A 27,260-nucleotide genomic window follows, 5' to 3' on the forward strand; every position below is an offset into this window, starting at 1 on the left:
GTAATGTGGTGTAATATGAAACCACAAAGGGACTACCACAGATGAGTGTGAGAGCATACTAGGAGATATCTAAGGAACTGACAGAGGGTCCTCTGACCTGAGGGACAATTCACTCGCAGCAAATTAAAGAAATCATGGGAAGGTTGATTGTGTATTCAGTGCCAATGACTGCCTAAGTTCTGTTGCAGTAAGCAATTTCACACATTGTGTAGAGGAGCTGAGGGGTACACTTCCTTCAGGGCTGCAGTGCACAGATAGGGCAGGCATTGCTGAAATTCTATTATAGCATAGAGCAGCATTTTCTACATCAATTTATCGTTTTAACCCTTGAAAGGGGAGAACAGCCCACGCTGCTACATTGTATACTGTTGCCTTCTGGTCCCAACTTAAGGTGTGGGCCAGATGTAGGGGTAAGAGCACAGTGTGTGGAGGGGCTGTCTGACAAAAAGGCTGTTTCAGTACCTTGATACATAAACCCTTTCTTGTTCACCAGCTGTCAATCTTAGGGTGCTAAACTCCAGGGAGAGGAATTGGGTCAAAGGGGCCTTAAGTCATGTCTGATTGGATGTGCATTCACTTCTGCAACCTGCTGGATTACCTTCCTCTTATTTTCAATGTTTATACATTTAGGTAATACTCCTTGGGCAGGGAAACACATTTTCAGTTGGCTGTGAGAAATATGTGTGGAATTGGGAAAAAAAAAAATCTGTTTATGCTAAAGGAGCAAGCTTTAGCACATATTATTTTATCATTAACTTATAGACATATTTGCAAAATATTTATAGTATTTTTTGATAAAAAAATTAAGACATTTCCATTTAATCAGTCTTCTATATGTCAACAATATTGATAGGCATGATAATTGAACACCAAAGTAATCTGATGTAATACCCCACATCAAATTTTAAAATAAATGCAGCTAAAATTAGAAGGTAAATATGACTAATGCTATTTTACTGTAATTTTGTTAAATATGACACTTTCTTCTATGGCATCCTCACTCATTAACAGCTATGGCACAATGGGTAATGAGCATGAAGAAGTTTAGGTGTTAGGCTAATAAAGATCTTAACACCGTCTAAACAATAGATGCAAACAGATGAACTGTTACAAACCCAGAGGAAAGCACTACATTAACTGAATCCTGCCACTTTAGTGATTACAGCTCCTGACTCAGCAAAGTCAGATAAATCCAGATGTGTTTATCTAATCATGTAAAGGGTTCAATGCTTAAGAATACCTCACACTAGCCAATTCAAAATGTAGTTGACAGATCCCACTTGTGAGCTAAAGTTCCTAACTTGCATACAGGGAAGTATTTACACAGCAGTGACACCTAGTGGCACAACTGGCAAACTGCATTTAACAGAAAGATCTATAGTTATTCTAGAACAGAGCTGCTTAATGCCAGAGATGCAATTATATTTGCCTCTAACATGCTGATTTGTGGTTTATCTAAAGGTCTCAGCTCAATTTTTATCTTGACCTATACAGGCTTTTTCTACAGATTGTAGCACAAATGTATCTTCTCTACTGCTAGCAATCGCAAACACTGACCATAAATACAAACATATAAGAAGTAATTATAAATCCAACATAAAATGAAGGTATAAAAATTATTTGATTTGATTTCAGTAGACTGACAAGACAATTAAATTCTTTGGAGGGTGTGTGTCTCATTACATCTAGCATGAAAGTAACACTGCCTTTCAGGAAAAAAAAGAACATCATACTAACTTTAAAATATGGTGGGGGTAGTGTGATGGTCTGGGGCTATTTTACTGCATCAGGATCTGGAGGACTTGCTGTGATAAATGGAACCCTGAATTCTCCTGTCGACAAAAAACTCCTGAAGGAGAATGTCCAGCCATGTGTTTGTGACCTCAAGCTGAAACTAACTTGGGTTCTGCAGTAGGACAATGATCCAAAACACAGCAACAATTCCACCTCTGAATGACTGAAGAAAAACAAAATGAAGACTTTAGAGTGACTAAGTCAAAGTCCTGACCTGAATCCTTGTCGAGATGCTGTGGTATGACCTTAAAAAGGCAGTACGTGCTCAAAATCTCTCGAGTGTGGCTGAGCATGTAAGTTTGTGTTTGTTCTCTCTTAATAATAATCATCCTAATTTGAAAACTGCATTTTGTGTTGGCTTGTGTTTAAATTGGTTTGATATTCTGAAACACTTAAGTGTGAAAAACATGCAAAGAAATAACAAACTAGGAAGGAGGCAAAAGCTTTTTCACACCACTACATTTCTATCATCTGTATCTATGTATTTACTTTTTGTTTGTTTTAGTGTATTTGTATATGTATGCCTTGGCAGTTTGGGTCTTGGTCAACCAAACACTTATGGAAGACATTTTTGAACTCAATTCAGATACTCTGACCAGTATCTTATATAATTTGTTTTCTCGTGGTCTTGTGTGTTTTATGGTAATATTTCAAAATAATTTAATTATGACATTAAAAAAAAAGAAGAAAAAAAGGTGAATCTTGGTGACAAAGAAAATCTTTATGAGGGTCTTGCTTTGCTTTTTATCATTTTAGACCTAATTTATATGTAGATACAAACATGTTTGAAACACCAACAGAACAGCTGTTGTACAATTTTAGTGGTTCCTAAATCGTATTATGCATCACAGTGGTGTAGCTCACCAGCTTTTATTGGATCAAGTTTTATGTTAGATGCAACATATTTAATGAGTTGCGCTGGCGATGTTTGCTTTCTTAGAGTGTCATTTAGAATGTGAGACGGCTCTTGTGCATTCATAAATATAAAATGAAACATGTACAGTATTGATAAATGCATTGCGACTGAAAAGGAGAAAAATATGCCTAGGCTGACTTCTGTCACAAGAAAAAAAAAAATCAAACATTCTCAAGCATTCTAGTCGGCCTTTTCAAAGGTCACACTTCTATCCGATGAATTCAAATCTCAATGGGAAAAGCTTATCAAAGCAATTTCCCCCCACCATCCATAGAACTAAACCAGACTGAAATAGACCATGTTAAAGGCTATTTCACCCCCTCCTTTCTGTGACATATGAAGGAGTGGCAAGCAGACAGCATTGTGCTCATAGACTGACATTACCTTGAAAGTCAGACAAGTGCAACATTACAAATGAATTTAATAAACTAATTTCACTAATGATATTCTGTGCTTAGGGATGCATTTCATTTACCGATATAACTTGATTTAGATTATAAGTAGCAGCTGGGAAAAGTCGTTAAATTCCTTACAGTATTTAATATTAGTTTAAGTGGCAACCATGACAAACCATTTGATATCTGGACTAATACTCTATAGGATGAGAGGAAGGAAAAATTCACTTGGCACATCCATTAATAAATGCAGTTTAATATACTTTGCAAACATAAAGCTCTGTTATCTTTCAAACTTCCTCCAAAAATTCTCAGGAAATTTACAAGACACTTTACACAGTTAATTAAAACGTCAATAAGCAATGTCTATATTTACAGTTGCAGTTGAGACCTACCATCCTCCTCCTTATGTAAAACGCTCTACAAACTTTAAGCATTTGCTTCACATTGCTCTTCTGTAATCAAGAAACATGCATCCAATTTCTGCATGCACAGATACCATGCCAAATTATTGTCTCCATAAACAGTTTATGGGCACACTTCACTGGATGCGCAAAGTTTATTATTAGCTGGCAGTTTGGTGGTTGGCAGGAAGGCAAGAGAGTGAAAAATGCAAACACAAAACAGTCGGAGTGGGAAAAAGAACTTGACAGTCAGTCAGGGCAATTTATCATCCTGTCAAACTTCACTGACTGCTGCAGTGGAGCTATCTACAGTGCAAAAAAAGCCCCGCACCCCCACGCCAAAATGGTTGATTGTTGAAGAGAGTGAGGTTGAAAACATCAAACCTGCCAGGTAAAGATGTTTCCCACTTTGCAGCCATTGCACCTGCTTAACCTAACTCAAAGGAAGGGACTGGTCACTGGATAAAAACAGAGAAAAACAAACTTTTTTTATGGTCTACTACCATTGTTGATAATAGTATTTTTGCTAGCTGCTTATTCAGTATATCATGAATGACATTCTGGATGGTGTAATATTCACATGAACTTAATTCAGTTTATATCTAACTTAAATCTGGCAAGTTTTTTTGCTTCTGTAGCTTGTCATATGTGGTTGAACTGTATTTTTTGAAATAACTGGATTTTAGTTTAGACAAATATATTTTTTATATAATTATTTCATGCCTGACCTTATTCTCTGCTTACAGCTAAAATTACCACTTTAAAACAATTAAATACTCAAATAATGAGCTCTCAGTGATTTTAAAAGCTTGGAAAACACCAGGCTAATAAGTGAAGTGCCTCTGTTTGTGTTTCTGTGCATGTTGAAGTACTGGTCAGAAAGTCACAAACCATGCAATACTTTGGGGGTTACAGAAATAAGTCACCAATTTATTTACAGGCATAATCACTCCATTTCCTCGAGGTGGATTAAACGCAGAAGTCTACCGGACATGACCGCCCAAAGGTCATTTTTTTTACAAATCACATAGCCACACTCAGTGTTGGACAGTAAACCGCTCGGTGGGAAACAGTGTTCACGTCGTACTGTTTTGTATGTGACACCAAGTTGATAAAGTTGAGAGTCTGCGCAACTAGTTGCGAGGACGTGCAGGACCCAGACACCCACTAACCGGCGCTGCTCTACTCCAACAGAGTGAAAAGTGTTTGTAGAAAATTACTTCAATCGACAGGCGAAACATCCATCGATTGGATCAATCAACAAAATACTACAAACATATGAGGGGTGTTCAGTCCTCAATATCTGTAGTCCTCCAACATTTAGATGCATCCTTTCTCCAATACACCTGAATCACCTGTGCAGGGCTGAAACACATGCTGATGCAATTCAACCACTTAATTTAGGTGTGGTGGAGAAGGGATGCAACTCAAAGTTGCAGCATAGCAGCTCTCGAGGACTGGACTTGGCCACCCTTGGTATAACATACTATTTTATTTTATTTATTTTTTTTTTTATGAATTCATAAACTGTCTGATTTTATAAATCACTTTATGATATTAGGACTCCATTCACACACACCCTGGAAGTAATTACCAGTACTTATAGACTAACTATATTCACTTAATCAGTTCACTCTAGTTAACTCGAGGTCCATTGTTAATTGATCGTTTGTTTAGCAAATGAAGCAGAGGAAATCATATACATTTTACTCATACAGTGATTGCATATTTGCATGGCATTCATGAACACTAGCTGAGGCGGCCTGTTTTGCATATCCAAGAGAGTTAATGAAATTCCATGGATAGGTAATTAGCCTATTACAACCTTCCAGTTGTATCAGGTCTTTTAGACAAATCACCCTTACTTGAGCTGATTCAGACATCCCATGGCAAAGGGCTTCTCCTCTGATGTGCTGGGAGACACTCTGTGATTACATTTCGTCGTGGGCCCTTTCATTTGACCAGCATATCATTTCCTTGCCTGGCATACTTCAAAGTGTGGACACTTCAAAGTAGAATGAGTGACTGCCACTTGGACTCCGAGGATGGCTCTTTTGATCATCTTTTGAAAACTCCCCTAACGCAATCAGGGCCAGCGTGCCGGAGCGGGGGGATCTGACAGCCATAAGATAAATACAGTCATCCTCACAGCTATCAGATAAGCACTGCATGCTTTAATCCATTAATATGAAAATGAGGGAGGACTAGAAGTGACTGGGTGGGGGATTTGGTGTAACAGTTATGCTTTGGAAAGAGTTTTCAAAGCAAAGATCCGGGATTTGAAGAAATTAATTAAGTGTCTGTGCCCCAGTGATAATATTAATAAAGATATAATTTGTAATGCACACTTAATTAACATTTACCTTCAGCAAAGTGTGTTAAATTTGAACTACCCTGTTTGATTTATAGCAACAAAATGTTCTTCTGCGATACTTTCACATTTCATTTAAAATATACATATATATGTTTTTTTTGTATTAAAGTTCAGCTATCAGGTGTGGTTTAATCATGGTTCAATCAACAGTTATTCTAACACTACACTTTTTAACTTAATCGTGCAAAAATATCTCAGTGAATTACATCTCTCACTGCAATGTAACTAAAAGCACTTCCTCAACTTCTCATTTAATCACTTATTGATCATGTAGCCCTTTTCTCATTTCCGCTTCCATCCATCCATCCAGCCATCCGTCCGTCCGTCCATCCATCCATCCGTCCATCAGCGCACATGAAAGGTGGGATGAACTCACCTAATGGGGTTATGTGTCTCCAGGCAATGGCTGGCTCAGGTTTCCCAGTGGCCGTGCAGATGAGCGACACATTACTGCCCTCATTTACTGTGATGTCAGAGGAAATGTCATATATCTTAGGTGGAACTAGAAGACAAAATAAAGAAGAAGACAGAAACAAGATTAGAGTTTCAAATGGCAACCTCTCAATCAAGCAACAATCTCATCTGCATGAAAGAGAGCAGTGGAAGGAAGTTGGGGTAAGACATGACTTGTGGTTCTGCTTTGAGAGAGGAAATGAAGCTACACTGTCCCCTCATTAATTTAAACATGCCAAAAACTTTACATACTAATACCCCTGGCATATTGTTGCGTACTTGACACTTGTTTTAAAGGTGTAGGAAGGTATCACCTTAAAACACAACAAATAAATGTCACAGCTCTCACACACCATGCTATGGCACCCTTTGCACCACTGCTGCAGAACCGATGCAACTGGAAGGTACTGCAGCAATTACCTAACTTAATATTACTTAATCTCCTGCTACACTAAGCTGTTCTCACTCAGCTCACCATCCTTGAAATGTAAAGTGTGTAGCAACCACAGAGGAAGTTCCTGAACCATCCCTCCCAATCAATTTTTCCTTCTCAATTCTATTTTTTGGTAAATCTTTTGGAAGCTATAATTTGAATTATTCACTCATTTCTTGTGTTTCATAATTATCTGGTTCATATCTGCATAATAAATATTTACTAATACATTTAATACGTATTTACTAATAATGTATTAATAAATTTAACCTTGGCGAAACTCAGAGCATTAAAATCTCAATCCTTGAGCATCAGCCAATTTCTAATCTCATATGTCAAGAAAACTAACTAATGGAACAGAACAGATTTCCACCGCTTCTGTCACAACACATGCAGTATTAAGAATGAAAGCAGATGAAAAACGCCCTACTGTATTTATTCAAACATATTTCTAAATACAACTGTGGTATCTGGATAGAAATCTTCTATAGGGGAAGGTTTATTTTATTTTTTTAAATTATTTATTTATATTTTTTTTTTGCCATCAATTATAACAAACTCTTTTGATTAAATGTGTCTTGACTCGGGTGGCATGCGCCAGTAAACCATTAAAAGGTGTTTAAGGAAAGTAAAGACATGTATTAGGTCATTAGCTTTTTGAATTAAGGGACATTTAGGAGTTTCAATGTCTTACACCATTAAGTGTACAAGACTGCTGCCTTTAATTAAACACAACCATGAAATTATTCATGTATTTCTACCACTGAGAACAAAGCATGTTGATATGGCCAACAGGGTAATTAAGCAATTAATTAACTATAAAGTTCAATACACTCAATAAGAGTTCACTATAATATTAAAAAAAGCTTGCTTAGTACATCAAGCTAAATCGAAATTCAGAAAGCTAATGTGTGTGTCCACACAAACACACACACTCACATCAGGTTATGTGATATCCATACTGGAGACAGAGAGTGTCTTATTATCAAGGTCGAGGACTGAACTCTGACTGAATAGCTGGAACAGCACTGTCTAAATTACGTCAATACTACCTAACACAAATCTTTTCTATTAGATTTGTGCCAAATTCCATTATGTGGGAGGAGGCATGTGTGAGAGCATGATAGCTATTATGTAGGAGAGGAAGATAGATAGCAGATCCAAAAGAGTTGAGTTATGGCCATGTTTCCTATATCGTGCATTAGGTTTGTAACGTTTTAACAACAAAACTGATCTGATATCAAATGCAACTTGGCTTCACAACTTGCATTCTCCGTCTGTCGTTCAACAAGACATTGCAGACAAGTGGAGTGAAGCCCTTCTTCAAAGTCTCTTCTCTTACTTTTGTCTTGTAGTTTTTCACACAATGAACAAAAGGCAGCTCAGAATCCTGAAATCGTATAAATTAGTGCTATGCTATAGATACAGGTGCAACTTGATGAGAATATCTTTGATAAATTATAGTTTGTTTTTTTTATTTCAGTTTTTCAACTTAGAAGTAAAGTTTTATTTTGAGGACTATGACTTTCATCTCAGAAATAAAAATCTGTGCCTTAGTAAATTACAATTTACATAATACAACAAGGCATTTCAATTACAAGAAATGTTGGGTGATCATCACAATCATTTTCTGCTGACTTGGCCTACGCTAACAAACATCAACCACTCACTCAAAACACGTAAAAGCAGGATTAAGGCATCTTTGTGCTGTCTTTATGTGATCTATCAGAGGAAGTAGGCCCACCTTTGTTATGCTTCTTGTCTTGAAGCGAGGCAGTCACACCCTCATATGAGCTGACTCATAAGAGGTCAAGCCAGCTTCACTGGTCGATAAAGTGATATGCTGATGATGTGATCTGCCAGACATAGGATCAACTAACTAACTCACTCTTAAGTTACCTAACAAAACCTGTTGAGTAACTTGCTGCAGCAGCAGGTTAAGGTTTTGCCACCGTGCCTCAGAGGTGCTTAGAAAAACAATGTGGAGAAAAGAGAGGTTGAGTACAACAGTTCAAGAGAAATAAACAGGAAATAAAACAGGAAAGGTCATGTCACCAGCTTCGCTGTATATTTCAAACAAAACTGAATCAATAATTATTGATATTGACTCATAGGAAATTATTTTATCATGACACGTTTTTCAGCCATATCATCTAATTCTAATTTCAAGCAATTGCTCAGCCAACAACAAAATCACAGCATTTAGCTTATTTGATGTTATTACTTTGACATCACACAGAGGTTTATGTGTAGTGCTAACATAAACGTGGTACAACACGTCCTGTGCTCCGCTGTGTCATTTGTGCTGCATATCACTGTCTCCACTTGTGACTTATGAATGGCCAGAGGCAGCTCAAAGGCGGCTTGTCTTCTATGAGGGAAACGTTTTGTGAAAGAGGCTGGTCACTGACAGTTGCCAAAAGGAGGACAACCCACAAAAGACCATTGCTGAAGATGATGATTGTTCACCAAGTGCTGTATCCAAACATTTAATGGGACGCAGAGTGAAAGAGAAAATGTGTGGTCAAAAAGGTGTGCACCAGCACTACGGGTGACCGCTGCATTGGGAAGATTGAGAAGCAAAGGCCATTCAGGTGCTTGGGAGATCAAAAGGCATGGTCTGTTGCTGAAGTCGGTGCTTCGACAGCCACCACACAGTCATGTCTAGGAGATGGAATATAACGGTTGCATTCCTTGTGTGAATACCACGCCTGAATCAGAGACGACTGCAGAAGCATCTTACCTAGGCTAGGAGAAAAAGGACAACAATGTTGCTCAGCGTCAGAATAGATTACTTCTATTCTATTCCATTTTAAAAATGGACTGTCATAAACAACCTTATTTTAAATAAGCATTCTCTACAGAAGACATTGAGATTTATTTTTTAATTAATCTGCATTAAAAATTGCGGCAGTAGATCATGTCATACAAACTGTGGTACAATGGAACTGTAGTAATTTTGCAATACGCGAGAATCCTCATACCATCATACGGAAGCAAAATACATGCTTCTGTAGCGTAAAGGTTTTTTCCTGAATCTTCTTTGACATTTACGCCTGAAGATTTAGCTAGGCTGGTGCTGGATTTATAATGTTTACAAGTCCTCTCTTGTTTTCAATAAGCATGTTCATTTTCTTTCATTTTTAGTGTGCCTTACAGCTTAGTTTTTTTTTTTTCTCTCTGCCTGTGACTTTGGATCTTTGGATTTGTGAACCATTTCTCAAGTTTCTGCTTTTTTAATTTACCAGCCAGCTACTTTCTGAGCCCTGCTGCATTTAGGTTCTCACTTCATCCGCTTGATTTAACAATGTTTTTTTCAAGATGTTCTTTACTTAAATCATTGAAACAGGTAGAAAAAAAAAGCATACGTATATTGAAAGGATGAGCAATATAATTAAAAACTAAATTTACCAAATACTTGAAATAAATGTACAAAGAAAATGGAAAAGACTCGTTTTGCTTTTCTCACTGTCTCTCAGGCTACATATAATGACTAAACTAGAACCTATGCCAGCATAGAAAATGTTCCATCTCTAAAATCAGGTTGTACTTTAGGCATTTATAATGAATAATAAAAAAGCCAAGGAAGAATAAATTTGAGAATAAAAAAGTGAATTATTTTTTTAATACATGGCAGCTCGTCAGCAATCCCTATTGGACATCACTTATAATCATAATTGGCAAGTTTTAGGCCACTTAAATCCTCTCTGAGCTTTGATGATAAAAGCTTCGGTATTTAGGCTGCTGAAAACACGGAGGCACACACGAAGCCACCCACAAAGGCACTTAAGCACGTTTCGCTGTACACACATGCATGGGCATGCGCATAGTCATTCAGGTACACACACCCACACATGTGCACACATACATAGGCTTATGAACCACTATTTTAATCTGCAAGATTTGAATCTCAGAGGGAGCTTTTCTGCAGTGGACTGTGCTATACAGTAATGGATTCTCAGTCATCTGGGTCCAACTATTCTACTCTGTGACCCGGCCTGGCGTCTGACAAAAAAATAAATAAAATAAATAAATTTAAAAAAAAAAGGAAAATGTTCATTCAACATAGTCTTCTTTGTAATTTAACTCTGTGGTTTTGTTGAAATGTCCTTCACTTCCTTTTGTTTAATAATTTGAGTGAAAGTGCTGTGAATTTAGCCTTGAGAATTTGGTAAGAAAAGATACAAAACTTTCAAAAATATTTTAAAATGCAGCCAATTTGTTCAAAAAGAGATTGATCAAAAGCACAATATTTAACAAGTTAAACGTAACACTGTTACAGTCAAATCCAGATATTTACATATATTCTTTAATAAAAAAAAACATATAACTGTGTTTGCTTACTGGCTGATAATAAATCAGTCTAAACCTTTCCTGTTTTAGGTCAGCTAAGCATCGGGGAGACAGTCTTCAGTCTCCTCTACTTCGCTGATGAGGGGATGACTACTGCTTCTTACCAGGAGGCTCATTCACAGGAGAGTCACTGGTTCTTAAAACTGTTCAAGTAAGGATTGCAGTGATAAGTTAGATTAGGATAAACTATTTTAATATTGTTTGATTCTCTATTTCACTGCTTTGCTGTGTTCTGCAGAATATTAATCCATCAGACTGCTTGGGTACACAACAATTCCCATTGACTCTGTGGTATAAGCAATGTTTTATAAGGTTATTGATTGATGGGAGTTATTTAAGTCATGCACTGTGAGTTTACTCCAGTTTATCAGAGTTTTCCATTCTTCTCTTCCAACTAAGCTATATGAAATAGTCAAAAAATACACTAAATGTCAACCAAACTAATGTAGCTAAGCAGGCTAAAGGTATCCAGTCCTATTCCATCCCAAAAATAGCCTCCAAATCAATCAGGATGGTGAGTGATCAATAGATTTAGAATCACTTGTCCAAAGGGTTATTCATTTCTAACTCAGCACCTTGCTTTATAAAACGCTACTTTTTCAGAATAATGTTTCATCTTCACTTCTGCTTCACGCTGGTTGTTTGAACATTATTAAACTAGTTTGAGTTAATTTAGGGCTAATTCAGGCTAATTTCCAAAAGTCTTCAATACAAACCATAGTCTTTAAGAATACCAATTCCTACCAAACTGTGACACTACTACATATCATCCTATGGGTAATTCCCTTCTTTATTTCTTACATATTTTGGTGTTGTTGTGTAAAAATCCACAGCATATTTTGGTGAAACCAAATGTGAATTAGTGTAAAACTATTTTGGCCCAAGCTCCAAATTCCTCTTAAATAAACCTGGTACTCAGAATTCACAGAACATAATGAAATCTGACATTTTTTAATCATTTCACTGTTTCTGTTCTTTTTTTTTTTTTTTTTGGTATATTTTTACTGTTTTACCTTTAGTTGTTTATTAGTTTTATTGTTCTTTCATCTTTTATATAGTAGCTTATTTCAGAGTTACAACAGTAACAGTAACAGGGGCGCGACGACACATTCGCGCTTTTAGATAGATTTTTCGGTTACTGGGACTGACTAGTATATTGAGGGAAAGTTAATTTCATATTTGTTCAAGCCCCCTGGTGGTTGAAGAAAAATCCACATATAAACCAGAAAATACAATATATGAAAAAAAAAACACTGAATGCTCTCTGGTATGAGGAGGCGGGCCGGATCCGGCATTGTTCAGGGGGCCGGACCAAATGACGTGGCGGGCCGGATCCGGCCCGCGGGCCGTAGTTTGGGGACCCCTGATTTAAAGCATCATTCCATACTACCCTTTAGTAAACCTGTGGGCTTCAATTATATTCTAGGAACCAAAAGACAACAGTCCTCCTCTGTATAAGATGGCATTGAAAGCTTCTACTCCCATAAGTGGAACTTCTGAAGACAAAGTAAATAAGCTGATTCACAGGCTGTCACTCTAAAATATTACCTGGAATGACTTGAATGACACTGAATTTTTCTGTCATATGGGGAGGATAGGAGTCCGTTTTGATCAACAGATCTGGATCTAAATTAGATTAACATGGAGGACCTACAGTGGGATAGGAGCAGAGGTGATGTTGAATCTAGGTTATTGGTTGTCAGAGTCATGTGTTTACTTGCAGAGGGACCCAAGTGTTGACACATCTCCTCAGTGTCTGATAGCACAAAATTGAAAATGTTGGCTGTCTACTGATCTTATCTCTCTTTGACAAGGACTGGGGGACTTTCAAATGTTTTAGATGAAGAACATTCATTTTATTCCAGTTCAGAGCAACTGTACCACTGTTTCTTTGCTAAAAAAAAAAAAAAAAAAGTTCATATAAAAAATTACTTGTGGAAACAAATTTAGTTGTACGGCATACATTGATTACGATTTAGTTTAGGTTTATTCATTCATAGGGGTGCAACATGGTTAAACAATAGAATTTGTGTTTTTATAATCTGACATACATGTAACTATAACAGACTGCAATTTCGGCTTGTGAAGATACTTTACAAATCAAAATTGCATCAAAACATTTTTTTAAATCATACTTGGAGGGAAATAAGTGATTTTGAATTCAGACTTATAACATTCCACCAGTTTCTTGAATAGCCCTGAAACAGCAATTTACCCCCCCCAACATTATAGATTCTTAACATAGTTGATTTCATGGGATTTGTGTTTGGGAGACATGGAGTTGGGCCTCATTCAGACCTGACACTAAACTAGTTCCTGGGAAATCCAGTTCTGTGTAAATTGCATTAAGTACAGGTGCAGTTGCACTAATTGAAGACATTCAGAAAGTAGATTTGGGAAGGATTAATTCACATTAGATTAGCAGTCTGCAAGTAAAATTTCCAGTGACACACATATGGGCAATCTATTAAAAATATGTGGCTACTCTCAAGCAGCGAGTCATTTCCTTGTGGTGTAAAAAAAACATTTTGTTAACAACCTTGGAAACATAACAGTTTTGATTATACAAAAAAAAGCCAGATTTTCAATCATGCATTACCAGGATGCCAGGAGAGCGTACTCTTTGTTGTTGTTTTTTTTTTTTTTTAACACTGAACTCAGTGAGGTTACAAATCAATTCATTCAACTTTCTTTCTTTGATATTAACTCTGTTTGGTTGCATTGGGATTCTAATCAAGATGTCTGTAGTAAATGGCAGCATCAAATGTTACTAAAATGAGAATTGCATTGAAATTGGCCTTTCTCAAAAAGGTACAGTTTGTTTTTTTTTTTTGCCTTAGAAAGCGTTCCTCTAGTATAAATTGCCCTTCAAATCTTTACAGCTCAGCTTTCAGCACACTGTGTCACGTGGCTGCATGTTTATTTGCATGTAGAGCAGGTAACCATGACCTAATCCTTCAGGATTGCTTTTAATGTCAGTTGGGAACACTCGTGCTTTAAACTGTCAACTTCTACCTGAATCAGCTAGAAAGCATGTTGATGCCAGCTCTAAACAGGGTCATAATGTAAATTCAGTCCAAACTCAACACCCACGCCTGAGAAAAATCAATTTACTGCAGACGTTATTTTTCAGTGCTCAGTTCTTTGTACATAAGTGCTTACAAAGAAATTTTCTAATCATTACTGATATTACCCCAAATTGCTGAAAAAGTGATTATCAGTAATGTTGCAAATGGCATTAAGTCATGCCTACACAGCAGAACAGATGTTAACCTTTTAGGGAGAATAATGACCAGCAATGGGGTTAAGGTCTACCATTATCTCACTTAACACCATTACTGCTCTTTCATAACAGCCTAATGGAGAGATGCAGAGTTGAGAAATCAAACATACACATGTAGGCTTATATAAAACTGCACGTTTTTTTTTGTTTTGTTTTGTTGTTTTTTTTCCATTTAGGAAAACTGTTCTGGAAATGATGAAACTGGTGCACCTGGATGGTGTAAAACGACAACATGCAGGTACATTCAGAGCTCAAGAGTTTTGGTAAAAAGAAAAAAACAGTAAGATCCTGGAAGGTTATAAATGTGCAAAAGGCTTTAATTGTGAATCAGCAAAGGTTTTCAAAAAATCTGTTAGGCCTTGTTGACAGACAAATGCATAAAAGGAAGAAGGGTTAAATGGATAGAAGCTTTTTTTTTTAATTTTATTTTTGCGAACAAATGTCCAGCACTATGAAGATGGCCCAAGGCTGTTGGTGTGTGAAAACAAGATCTTTCACTTGCACCGAACCTTTAAAATTGAGAATTATATCTCGATCACACAGTATTGATTTGTGGTTTTCAAATGTTTGCTCAAATTAGTCAGTGCAGAAAATATTTGCTAGTGAATTTTCTTTTAACTCCAAGCCAAAGGTTTTTTTTTTAATTCACACAACTTCATTATAAGTAATAAATTGTAGTAGATGATAAAATATTGATTACAGATAACTACATATTTATTGTACAGATAATTCCGATTCTCTCCACTAAAGCATTAATTCTACAACTATTCTATGGCCTATCGAGCACTTCTCTGAATAATGCTTTCCTTGTCTACCTTTTCAGCTTAGGTGCACAATCATGTCTTTGTTGGTTTCCAGAAATGTCATATTCTTCATTTTTGTATAGCAACTTGATCATGGCCCTGTGGTATGTTCAAAGCCTGAGATATTATTTCAAATCCTACTTTATATGTCTCCACAACTTTATCCTGTCTGGCTTGTGTGCTGCGTCTGTTGGTTCTCACGATTCTGTTCCTTCTCTAATGTTTTCTAAGAAACCTCTGAGGCATTTTCAGATCAGCTGGAACCTATTTATATTGAGAGTAAATTTTTAGTTGACTTTCAGAGGTTTTCCTCTGGATTTTAATTAAAGCATTTAAAGTAAAAATGTTTGAATCCATATACAAACCTTACTAAACACAATACATTTATTTAAAAGTTCGAAGTCCCACTTTGACTTTTTTCCCCCTCACCTTGTCATTTCAATGTGACAAGATGAAGAAAAGTTCAATTTGTGTAAATGGTTTTGCAGATCACTTCACCTTTGTACATATTTTTCTCCTTCATTTTCCCATTTAGACTTTCTCCTCTCAGTACATTGTGGCACACAGCTGTGACTTTGTTGCCCCTTCAACAACAAAACATAACTCCCCTCCACCCACTATAGTACCTTCACACGCAGCTTGTTGTCTCCTTCCCACACTAATTCATTAATGACACTAATTGTCATGTTTGCCCCTGCCTCTCCAATTTCCCTTCTCCAGCTCTGCAGGAGGTGCATCGAGTGAGCTGCCACAGCTGATCAGGGTGGCATCATCACCTTCATAGAAGATGCCTCGACTGAATAAATAAAGTGCTAATGACGCCACTTTAAATTACGAAAATGCTCAGAGCTGCACTATTAAAATGCAAGAGGGTTTTCTATTGCAGCTGTGGAGCGGATGCACACAGTTGGGCTCTACTATAAATCCTGACAGGCCTCTCTGGGATAACGTCTGCTACCAAATTGCTGAACCCCATTACTGGCTAAACCCACTGCCATCAAACTTTCCAATTAGAGCTCGGAGTGGAAGTATGGCCACAAGCTGGCATAGGCATAGGCATGGAGGTAGGAGATATGAGATGATCATCGAAAAAGAAAGTACACCCTCGGTCTAAGTCCTAGTTGTGTTGGTGTGTAAAAGATAGATTCTCAAAAGTGCTATGAAAAGTATTTGCTCCTTTACTATTTTTGTTTGGTCATACTTAAGCTGTAGGTTGTGAAACAAATTTTATTACCAGACAAGAACCGTGTTAAATAAAAACGCAGCTTACATATCAGGATTTCATGCATTGAGGGAAGAAGAATGTGGGGAAAAATAATTGTCTCCCAAGTCTAATATATGGTGCAGAATTGTTTTAATTCAATAACATTGGGTGAATCATAAGCATAAGTACCATGTGAAAGGCTATGCTGCAAGATTTAAATTATTTTTAAATTTAAAATGTGGAGTCATCCAGAGATAGACCTGCAGACGTCCTTTGGCTCTTTGGTGGCAAGGAAGTCCCACACCATTACTCTGCTACCACCATGTTTTACTGTCTACATAGTGTTCTTCTCTACTGCTTCATCAGTATTAGATCAGACGTTATGAAATGTATACCTTCCAAACTTTTCCAGTTTTGTCTCATCAGGCAACACAATATTTTGTGGATCATCAAGATGTTTTTATTTTGTTTTATTTATTTAATTATTTTTATTTTATTTTATTTTTTTTTTTGTGAAATGTGAGACAGATATTATGGTTTTCATACCTTGTTCCAGGAATGTGATTTTTACCAACTCTGTTTTTTTTTTTTTGTTTTTTTTTTATTACTGAAAGGTACGCACTGCTTTAGGTGTTGTTCTGGATTATTGTATGTCTCTCTGGATGAGTCAGCAAAGTGGTCTTGGAGTAATTATGGTAGGCCAGCAACTCAAGGTAATGCTCATTTACCTTGTATCAATGTATCAATGAAGCAAAAACAGAAAAAAATATGTATATTATGGGACAAATACTTTTCACAGTACTGTCAACCAAGCCTCAAGTGTACAAAGCTACACAATTCTAATAAGTTAGTATTTCTTCCATACAGATGAATCCAAAATTGAAAAGTTCAGAGTACATAAAACTCTGAACACTTACAAAATATGTAATACCTATAAATGTTCCTTTTTGAAAGTTGTAGAAAGTAACGGCATTTTCCACTGAGAACAAATTTAAATGCTCAAATTAGCTTGAAATGCCTCCAGCACATTTCCTGTCCAAACATTATTTGATGCAACAGTTTTATTAAAACATATGCATTTACTGAACCAGGGACAGATATTATTTTATCTGTAGCATGCAGCACTTTGGAATTGGATTAGAGGCTGATTTGAGTTTTATTATTCAGCTTTGCATGAAGCGGTGAACAAATCCAAGGGTGGGATTTTAGAACAGCTCGTTACAATTCTCAAATTACCAAGCTGAATGTTTACCCATTCCGCAGTTTGTTGAGATGACACTAACACAGATGGATTATGATATAACAGTAGAATAAACCTGAGTTTCTGGGGTGTAATATAAACCCCCGTAATGAGACAGTCTCCACGCAGTTATTCCTGAAGGGGTTCAATTCCCCTCTTCTCACAGAATGCAGCATAAAAAAACAAATTCAAGTCTGTTAATTAGGTGTCAGACATGGAAACCAAACATAAACAGTGACAGATTATATTACTCGAGGGGATTAACTTCATTTACAATGTCATAAACCAGACAGAGTTAATTTGCAGTGCTTAACTTTGGGAAAAGTTTGCGCAGAAATAAATACAAAATTCCCAGTATTGTATATTAAATTTTTATCACTGCTGCAGACCAAAATCCATAACATTTAGTGGTCAAATGGGCTTTGACCACTAAATGTTTTTTTTTTTGTTTTTTTTTTAAACGAAAAAAAAAAGGCTACATTTAGTGGTCAAAGCCCATTTGACCATTAAATGTAGCCTTTTTTTTAAATTGATCAAGATGCAGACTTATATATTTTAGTTCATTTTTAAAGTTTTCAAATTTTTCTAATTAACATTCCACACATCTAAAAATGCCCAGCAACAGTTGGTTTCTGCCTTGACCACACAAGCGAAACCTCATGAGCCTGTCTGCTTTTATACAAATGAAAAAAAACCACATTTGACCCCCCAGCACGTAAACCTTGAAACTCAATCGACTTATATGTGCAATTTCAGATGCCTCTTGCAATGTTATGAAACATATTAATCTCAATTTTCAGCTGAAACACACAAAAACATAGGCCAATAATAAAAAGCAATAAAAATGTTCAGGGGGGGGACTATGTTTTCTTTTTCTTCCCATTTATTCCAGCCCAGAAGCACTGGAGGAGATGGACTAAGAGGAGGAAAGAAAAAAAAAAGTGCAGGGCAAAATCATAAAACCTCATCAGCCCTTATTGCTTGTCTTATTTTGGCATCTCTTCATATTGTAAGAGCTCCTTGTGGCAAAGATGTTGGGTAAGTTAATAAAAAAATTGAGATTTAAAGAGTTGTAGGAGACAGCAAATGGCTAAAGACACAAATAGATTTGTGGCAAGTGCACATTAGCTGATGAACATTACTCCATAATGACATCATTATGCATGATGAATCCAGTGATTTACCATACTAATGCGCTACAGGAAGTCAGAATTTGCCTGGGGGTCTTACAAGTCTATGATGGTTAAGGAAAACCGGTATATTTTTACGATGTACACTGTCTGCTGTGGCATGTGCTTTTCATGCAGTGAAGTTTTTTTTTTTTTTTTTTTTTTTTTTTGATAAACATGTTGAGTGGAGTTTCATAACAGGATCCTTGTGTGATATTTTTCATTATGTGTAAGTCCAGATGTGATCTTGCTGTGTAACTGCTGAATTATGTCCTTCTCAGTTTATTTCAATAGCTCACTTTTTGGCTTCAAGGTAAGCTGCCTCTAATGGCATCCAAAATGATCCCAATACTACAGTAATGATTATGTAGTGGTGAGGTGATGAATAGCCTCTGACAACTAACCTGCAAGCCTCAAACATGTTCTCAGTAATAGGCAGATGTGGAGGAGTCTTGTGAATATTTTTTTTTCTTTTTTTTTCTTTTTATGTGATGAGGTTCTTGGATACCAGTAATGCCTCTGCTTTGAGGACGCAATTTTTTACTTGGCTTGAAATGCCCATCAGATTACAGGAAGAGTGTCTGTGAACATACATTTTCAAGGATGGTCAAAGATGCTCAGCTAGATTGAGGTCTGATCTTTTTCTTTTTTCTTTTTTGTTTTTTTTTTTTGACTGAGCATTTCTAGCATGTGAATATGCTTTGATCAACACAGTTCCACTGGATTATCCTGACTTTCTGTGCATTTATCTTTCTAACAGCTTTGGCCAGTTTCCTGTCCCTGCTGAAGAAAAGTATTGTCAATAGCATGATGATGCTACTGTTAACATGTTTTACCATGGGGCTAGACTGGACTTATTGTTACAAATATTATATTTTACTAGTAGCCCTGCCCTACCATCTACCTGCCTACAACTGTGCAACTCTGTTAGCCCTGGGATGCTTTAAAAAAAGATAAAAACACTAAAACTTTAAATTTCTTCTACTACTCTTTAGTTTGGCCAACTCCTTTGTGTGCTATTCTGCTCGATTTAAAATCTTGCTTCACAGCTGCTCTGGGCTTTTTCCCGTTTACAAGGATCTGGTGGGGCTGTTAAGTTTCAGCCAATCCAGGACTTTCTCAAGTCTTGCTTATATCAGTCTCACCTTTTACCATTGCTGAAAATAAAGTAAAACTAACTAAAATAAAAGAAAATCTCATCTTTACTTCTAAAAAGTCACGTTTCCAACAACATAACACATTCAATTGATTTCGGAGCATGCATGGTATGTATTCTGATGGCCGTAAACTTTAAATATTTTAAATGCAGGATAGTTTTTATTTTATTTTATTTTTATTTTTACTTAAATTAATGCAATGAAGTATCAGAGAAGCAGGTTATTTCTCAAAGCCAACAATAACTAGGAAACTACAATGAGGTCTTTTGAGAACTTCTATAAAAAAAAGGAATTTTTGTGTGAAATCATAAAGTTATTATTGTTGTTATTCAATGACCAATGTCATAAAATAATAAAAAAAAACGTATGATATATCTGAAAAATATTTGTGTTTATAAGACAAAGGCATAAATCTTAACTTTCTTCTAAGGCTAAATTTATTTTCCTTTATTAGAGATGTGAATCAAAACTAAATTAAAGCACATGTCAGCATTAGCTTTGTATCTTTCATGTAATAAAAAAGGATTTAGCTTCAGTCTAACCAATCTCCTTGTTTTTCCCTACGATGCGTCATTAAAGTGGTTGGCGGCAAACAGGAATAATAATGAATTCTTTCAATAATAACTTTGCTCTTGCTAGTATTTCAAGAGCTGAGGTGTGGGTCTGTGCAGCTCATTCTAGATTGAATTGTTTTGATGCACCTTGCTATAGCTGCCGTACTTGCAATGGAAAAAAAAACAAAAAAAAAAACATTTGCTTGAGAATAAAGCATCTTTATGACTTTACCAAAACATTTTAATGGCCTCGAAAATATCTTCTATTACTACAAAATGTATGCTGGTTAAGAAATTCATTGCGCACACCAATTCTGGGATGACAATAAATTTTCGATACATTGTGTAGGTCTAATCGCCATAAATGATTGAATTGTACCAACTATTAGTATATGATAATATTCCCGTCACGACCTAACGGTGTAAAAATAACATGCGTCCCCCTAACGTCACAAGCAGTACATGTGGAGACTAATTGCCGACAAAATTAATGATGCATGAAGTGTGGTTATGTTACCAATTTAATGCACTTCTGTGGGAATTTAGGAATTAAGGGAAATCAATTGATGAAAATGAACTTTTAGCAACACCTTGTGAGAGGCAATTAATCTTCAATAGGAGAGCAGCACTGGGCATGCAATTCAAAGATAAGCTATCTCATTTATTCATGCTAATCAGCATCTTTCAACCATAGCATCTTGCCTATAAACAAAACTCCTCTACACGGGGCACTCGCTTTTCACTCTCAAGGGTGATCATTGCTTTTTCAATTAGCAGCACAAAGTGTGCTTAATAAGTACTGCCACACAAAGGCCTCATTTCAAACTGCTGCTTGTCAGAAGGAAACACAGAGAGCATCGCAGTCCATGGTCTTTTCCAACTACAAAATATCAGCTTGTGACCAAATGACCCTTGCTGTTGGAGAATCTGTCTGCGTGTGTGTGTGTGTGTGTGTGTGTGTGTGAGAGAGAGAGATAGAGAGAGAGGGAGAGTATGTGAGCTGAATAATTTCATGTGAAGACACAGAGCTCTGCCTCCATCTGTCACTGGGACTTGATGCAGCCATAAAGGTCAGAGTTCAAACTTTAGAACCTGGGTCGTGATTAATGGGGAGAAAGTGGCTGGCAGCCAGCAGAGACACTCTTCTCTCAGTCAGAGGAAAGGCACTCGCCTCTCAGTGGGTGTTTGGATCTGCTCTTTATCGGCCCTTTACTCAGACATTTGTCATGCTCCGAGCGTGTTCCGCTTCAAAGCAGATTAAAGTCCGTTTTAGGGCCATTGTTGCAGTAGTTATGATCACAGGTTATCATTATCTGGACAAAATGAGCCAAAAGCTAATGCTAAACTTCTGTAGCTGTCTTTTTCTGCCGCAACCTTGAAATTAAGCTCTTGCTGTGGGATTTCGCAGGACCCGAGAGAATTATTCTGTTAAAGATGTTGAAAAAAAACCCTAATATTTATCCATATTTCAGTTTGAGAGCATAATCTCACACTGAACATTTAAAATAAGAAACACAACGTCCATTTGAACATCTCTATTTACTAAGAAGAAAACACTTAAATAATTCAATAGTGGTCCAATTATTGTTACCTCTGCTCTCAATTCTTTGAAAACCCTGTTTATTCTTCTACAACATTTCACAAGTTTGTAGCATACAGAGTATGATTTTTGACCACTACTTTAAGCACAATTGCTACACATTGCCTATATTACCCACTTCAATATGCTATTCTCTTCAACTTAGCCCACATGTTTTCTTTAAAATTAAGGTCTGGGGACTCTAGAAAGACTCTGGGAAGATCAGGTTTGTGTCTGGTAAACCACTGGGTTGATTTGGCCATAGGTTTTGCAATATTATCTTACTGAATAACTCAGAGCACATGGTATTTCATGACACCATGCACTCTAATAAGATTCCTAGGGCCTTTGGAAAAGAAAATATTCCACACATCACATGTCCTTCACCATACTGAACAGTGAGAGTGGGTTTTCAAAATTCAAGCCTTAAGTTGGAAAAGTTCTAGTTTTATTATTATTATTATTATTATTATTATTATTATTATTATTATTATTATTATTATTATTAGTAGTAGTAGTAGTAGTAGTAGTAGTAGTATTATTTTAGATGCATAAAACATTCATCTGGAAAGAGATGAAGCTGAGGAAGCCAAACAGATAAGTAGACAAGAGAGAGCACCAAAGAGTATAAGTACGTAAAAAGAGGTAAAAAATAAAAATAAAATAGAGCTGCATATTGGACATTATAAAACCTGCAGTCAACCTGCCCCGTGCGTAAATGTCCCCCGTGGGGAATCCTCCCTCCCCCCATTTTAAAAAGTCAATTTCAGGCTCCAGTTCAATGGTAGTTATAGCCTGCAGATATGGACAGATTTGTAGACACCCTCGCAAACTTACAAAAGGAAAGCATTATAAGCAAGTATTTCAGTAACATTTCCTTGGGCATTATTATTATTCTGAATAGTTACAACTATAGCAAAAGAGGAATGTGTTTAAAACAAAAGTATTCTGACTTTTGTGCTCCACAGTTTATTATTTACCATAGGACTTTTCACCCAATTTCATGAATATTCTCAAATCAAATGATTTCTCAGTTTTCCTGCTATCTTATACTGGTGCACTGTAGAATGTTGTGATGTAAAAGATACCCACCAACACAAAACACAAACATCTTTTTTATCCTTGTTTTGTTCTTGCTTATCAGGGAAAGCAACATTAGTGCTTTAAATTAGTAAATCATAAAGAAATCTATTTTAAATGTAAAAAAAAGAAAAAGATCGACTGTCATAGTTCATCAGCGTCTATGAGTTCCGTATCGAGTCTTCTGTTATATTCGCTACATACTTTGGACTGAACTTGCAGAAGATCCACGTCAAATGAGAGCTCAATACGTTGCCTTAAATCATCCATTAAGATTAAATATTTATATGAATCTATGATTAAAACATGCGGCGCACTCGGACTTTGAGTTCTTCAGAAAGCATGATTAGACCAAAAAGTTGTGTTGAATGAGAATCCTGGGTAAGGCTTTCCTCTTCCCTTCTCCGTCTGTCTTGATTTATTTGCTTCAACAGGAGTCATTAGTCCATGGTGCAAGTACTAAGGAGGAAGAGTGATTACTCTGACTTTGTGTGTGTCTGATGTGTGGGTTTGTGAATGTGTTTGAATGCAGCGTGCTTTTGTTGTAGTTTGTATGGGTCTGAAGCCACATTTATTCCCAAATGAAGCTCTGCATCTTCAGAGCTGGCCCCACGGGCTGCTGGGAGAAGACTTGGACTGAACAACACATAGGTAATATGGGGTAATTCGCAGCTCCTGGGGGGCTTTCGAAAGGCCAGAGTCATGAATATTCAAAACAATGCTCATTATTAAGAACCCTCAGCTGCTCTGTAGAATGCAGATGTCAATTCCTGGAATTTACTTACAGAGTTGGTATCGACCAGTAATGGTGTCCGTACAGGAAATCAGTGGCTCTGATCTTTTTTGAAATAATAAAGTATACAATCTCAATATGTCTGATAATACATCCTGTGTCATCTGACTCTAATTCTGGAAATAAAGATGCTTAGAAGACGATTAAAAAAAAAAGCAGGAGGGCCTCTGAAATCTGACCTTAAAATGGCTGCAACCATGGGAAGCAGACTGAGAAACGAAATCTCTAGTGCCCAAAGTGCTCTTTCAGTGCACCACAGGCTACAGACAAATTTCAAGGATGAGACAAGCAGGCGAGACCCTGCTGCTACTGCTGGACTGGATTCAGGGTGATGTATGCAACGGGGCTGCAGGGCCGGGGAGCACAACCTGTGATATTTATCTGCCCAATTAAGGCCAGCGTATCTTTGAGACGTCTGCCAGTGCTTCACCTCCTGGAAATCTGTTTCACAGCCTCTGTTGATGAGGGTTACATTGTATGATAAACACCGCCTCGAGCGCCTACTGTTCTTGGATCCACATAAAGTAGTGAGAGAACCCACGTTTCAGTTATGGTTTGCGCCTCTGACAACCAACTGTTTAACACCACAAAAAAGCCAAGGGCTCACACCACTGACTGATAAAACATCTGAATATAGATTGTTTGCACGCTAAGCCTGACTGTCACACTTTATCACATTGCAGGAAAAACCTGTGCATACACAATTAAAAAATAACTGCTGCAAATCATGCTTGGAGATGGGAGAAATATCATAATAAACATCAGGATCAGCATGAGCTTGAAATGCATGCTGTAAGGGCTTGTGTAGGGATGCATTAACACTTTCACCACTGTCTAAATTAAAAAAACAACAACAAAAAAAAAAAAACGGTCAAATTTACTCCCAAATCATAGAACTGATGTGAATTATAAAATATTGGAATTTTACACCAGAAAAGTTGCTGCTTAATGGTTGTTTTCCACAAGTACTGGATGGAAAATATTGGGTTTCGAAAACAAGAGGCATTTGAGTGGACAATATAAAAATAAAAGATCACTTTGACATTTTTGCTGTATATTTGTATACAGAATTCGTTTCAATTTACATAACGGACATGCATTTGAATTCTCGAAGCTTTACCTTTAAAGACCTCTACAAAGGCCCAAATAAAAGCTGCCAGGTACTTCTCCACTCAAGCTGTATCTATTCCCTCTCTAGAGAAGAGAGACGTGAGAGCTGAGTGGCTGACCTTTGTCCTCACTCATTTTAATTAACCAGAGCTAATATCAGCTATATCCGTGATGAGGACACATTAGCGTGCATAAACATACCCTCAACCATGTGCAAATTTGAACGAAAATGCACACATTCAGTGCTAAATGCATGTCTAAACACATCGGAAGATTAAACAAAAAAAAAAAAAAAAAAAAAAAACGAGACCCAGCGTAGGATTCACAAACTCACTCACTCACTCTCTCACACAAACGTACACACACGCACACAAATGACAATGATTAGTGGCTAACTAAATGTCACTCGGCATAATAGCAAATCTGTTTCTGTAGACACACTCACATTCTCTCTACACCTTCCACTGTAATACCACTGGCACGACACATTGTTTGAATGCTAATTATTCAACTGACACTCCTGATACACAATTACTTCAGCTCTTCTCATAACACAAAAAAAGTCTTATCACACATAGACACAAGGAGTCTGTCTTTTTTTTTCCCCACTTTGATTCTAAATAAAGGCATTCTTTATCACCAGCTACACGTCTTACTTTTTTCCCCCAAAAAAATACCTCTCAGACAATAACTTAACTATTTTGTAAATGTTCTTTTCCTTGCCAAAAGAAAAAAAAAGTTGTACAATTTCAATAATCAACAACTTGCATGCATTTATTGGAAGTAAAGGTCAGCCAGTAAGGAACATTTCACAACCAGCAAACAGTTTAATATACATTCTTAGCCTAACTTTCTTAGTTTTGGTGATAATTTGCATTCACATACCAATACGCATACCAGTACGCAACTTGGGGTTAATGCTTGAATCAAACCCACAATATTTTATTTATTTATTTTTTTTTTTGCAAGACAATTTACCCACTAATTCACAGTCATCCAAATTCAGTTAGACGTACCTTCCAGCCATTTCTTTTCACAACATTTATATACAACTTTAGTAAACTGTCAAAGGAACAGCAGCAACAGCCACCTTTGACAAAACGTCAGGATAAGTTTTAGTTTAAATGAAATATGGAGAATGTAACATTAAGCTTCTAAAGTGACTTGTCACCAAACTTAAATGGAAATTTGTTCAACCAATATGTTCACAGTGTGGAATCGACTTTAAATTGTATGAAGTACAAGGTTGAGCTAAATTCCAATTACGCTTTAAATTTATATTATTGATGCCACTAATGCACAAGAGAAACTCTTGGCTGTAAATGAGAGGGACATTACATTTTGGAGGTCTTACTTCAGTTGATCAATTCAGTGAGCTGCTTTAGAGGTAGTTGCCAGCGCTGTTGTTGGACTCTGGTGATCAAGAATCCCCCGCAATTATTATTGAAAGTGATAGAGTATGTGATTGATTAATCAGTCAGCCAATACATCAGGCTTATTCTTTTTTTTTCCCCCTTTGCAGAGACTCTATATCAGCGGATTATTTTTCATCAGAAGGCATCGATTGTGTCACTAGAATGTAAAACTAACATTTTTTTATTCTTCCACACAAATAGGGAAGGTGCTCTGGCCTGTCAAATGTAAAGTAATGCACTATGTTGGTGATTTGTTTCATGATTGCCTGAGGACATAAAAAACATTTCATAACATATTTATAATAAAACACTGTACTCTGTAAATAAACTCTAATCTTAACCTGCTGTTAAAGATGCACGCTAAAAGGAGCAGATTTAACTCTTCACTTATTTATAACAAAGTCTCCGTCTAATTTGACTCACTATTCAAACGTTGGCATAAAAGTTCCACTGTGGATTTACTCTGATCCATACAAACATCCAAAACATTTTATTTCATACAGAACACCAACGTGTATACTGGGTCTATATAAAACATGTTTTTCAAAATCTGAATTGAATTTATGCCACAGAATCAATGCTTCAATGTTATTCTTAGTTTCTTTTTAGATTAACTTTTAAGCATTTTCCCGTGTGAGATTTAATCGATATACACTAATTGCTGTAAAATTTGCACAGCCTCTATGTAACTCAAAGATTGTTTGTAGTGCCCTCTCACTCCTCCCCGCAAAAAAATAAATAAATAAATATA

General features: G+C 36.6%; 1 protein-coding gene across 3 annotated transcripts in view; it reads right to left on the reverse strand.

The window, feature by feature from the left end:
* The window catches only part of negr1 (neuronal growth regulator 1), a 280,810-nt gene that overhangs the window by 183,836 nt on the left and 69,714 nt on the right, over positions 1–27,260 (reverse strand). For all 3 annotated transcript variants that reach the window (XM_016665663.1, XM_016665666.1, XM_007542208.2), the window contains exon 3: positions 6,260–6,385. In XM_016665663.1, coding sequence (XP_016521149.1) covers positions 6,260–6,385 — 126 coding nt within the window. The remainder of the gene's footprint in view (positions 1–6,259; positions 6,386–27,260) is intronic.

The sequence above is a fragment of the Poecilia formosa genome, unplaced genomic scaffold (genome assembly GCF_000485575.1).
Source record: "Poecilia formosa unplaced genomic scaffold, Poecilia_formosa-5.1.2 Scaffold10, whole genome shotgun sequence".
NCBI classification, from domain to species: Eukaryota; Metazoa; Chordata; class Actinopteri; order Cyprinodontiformes; family Poeciliidae; genus Poecilia; species Poecilia formosa.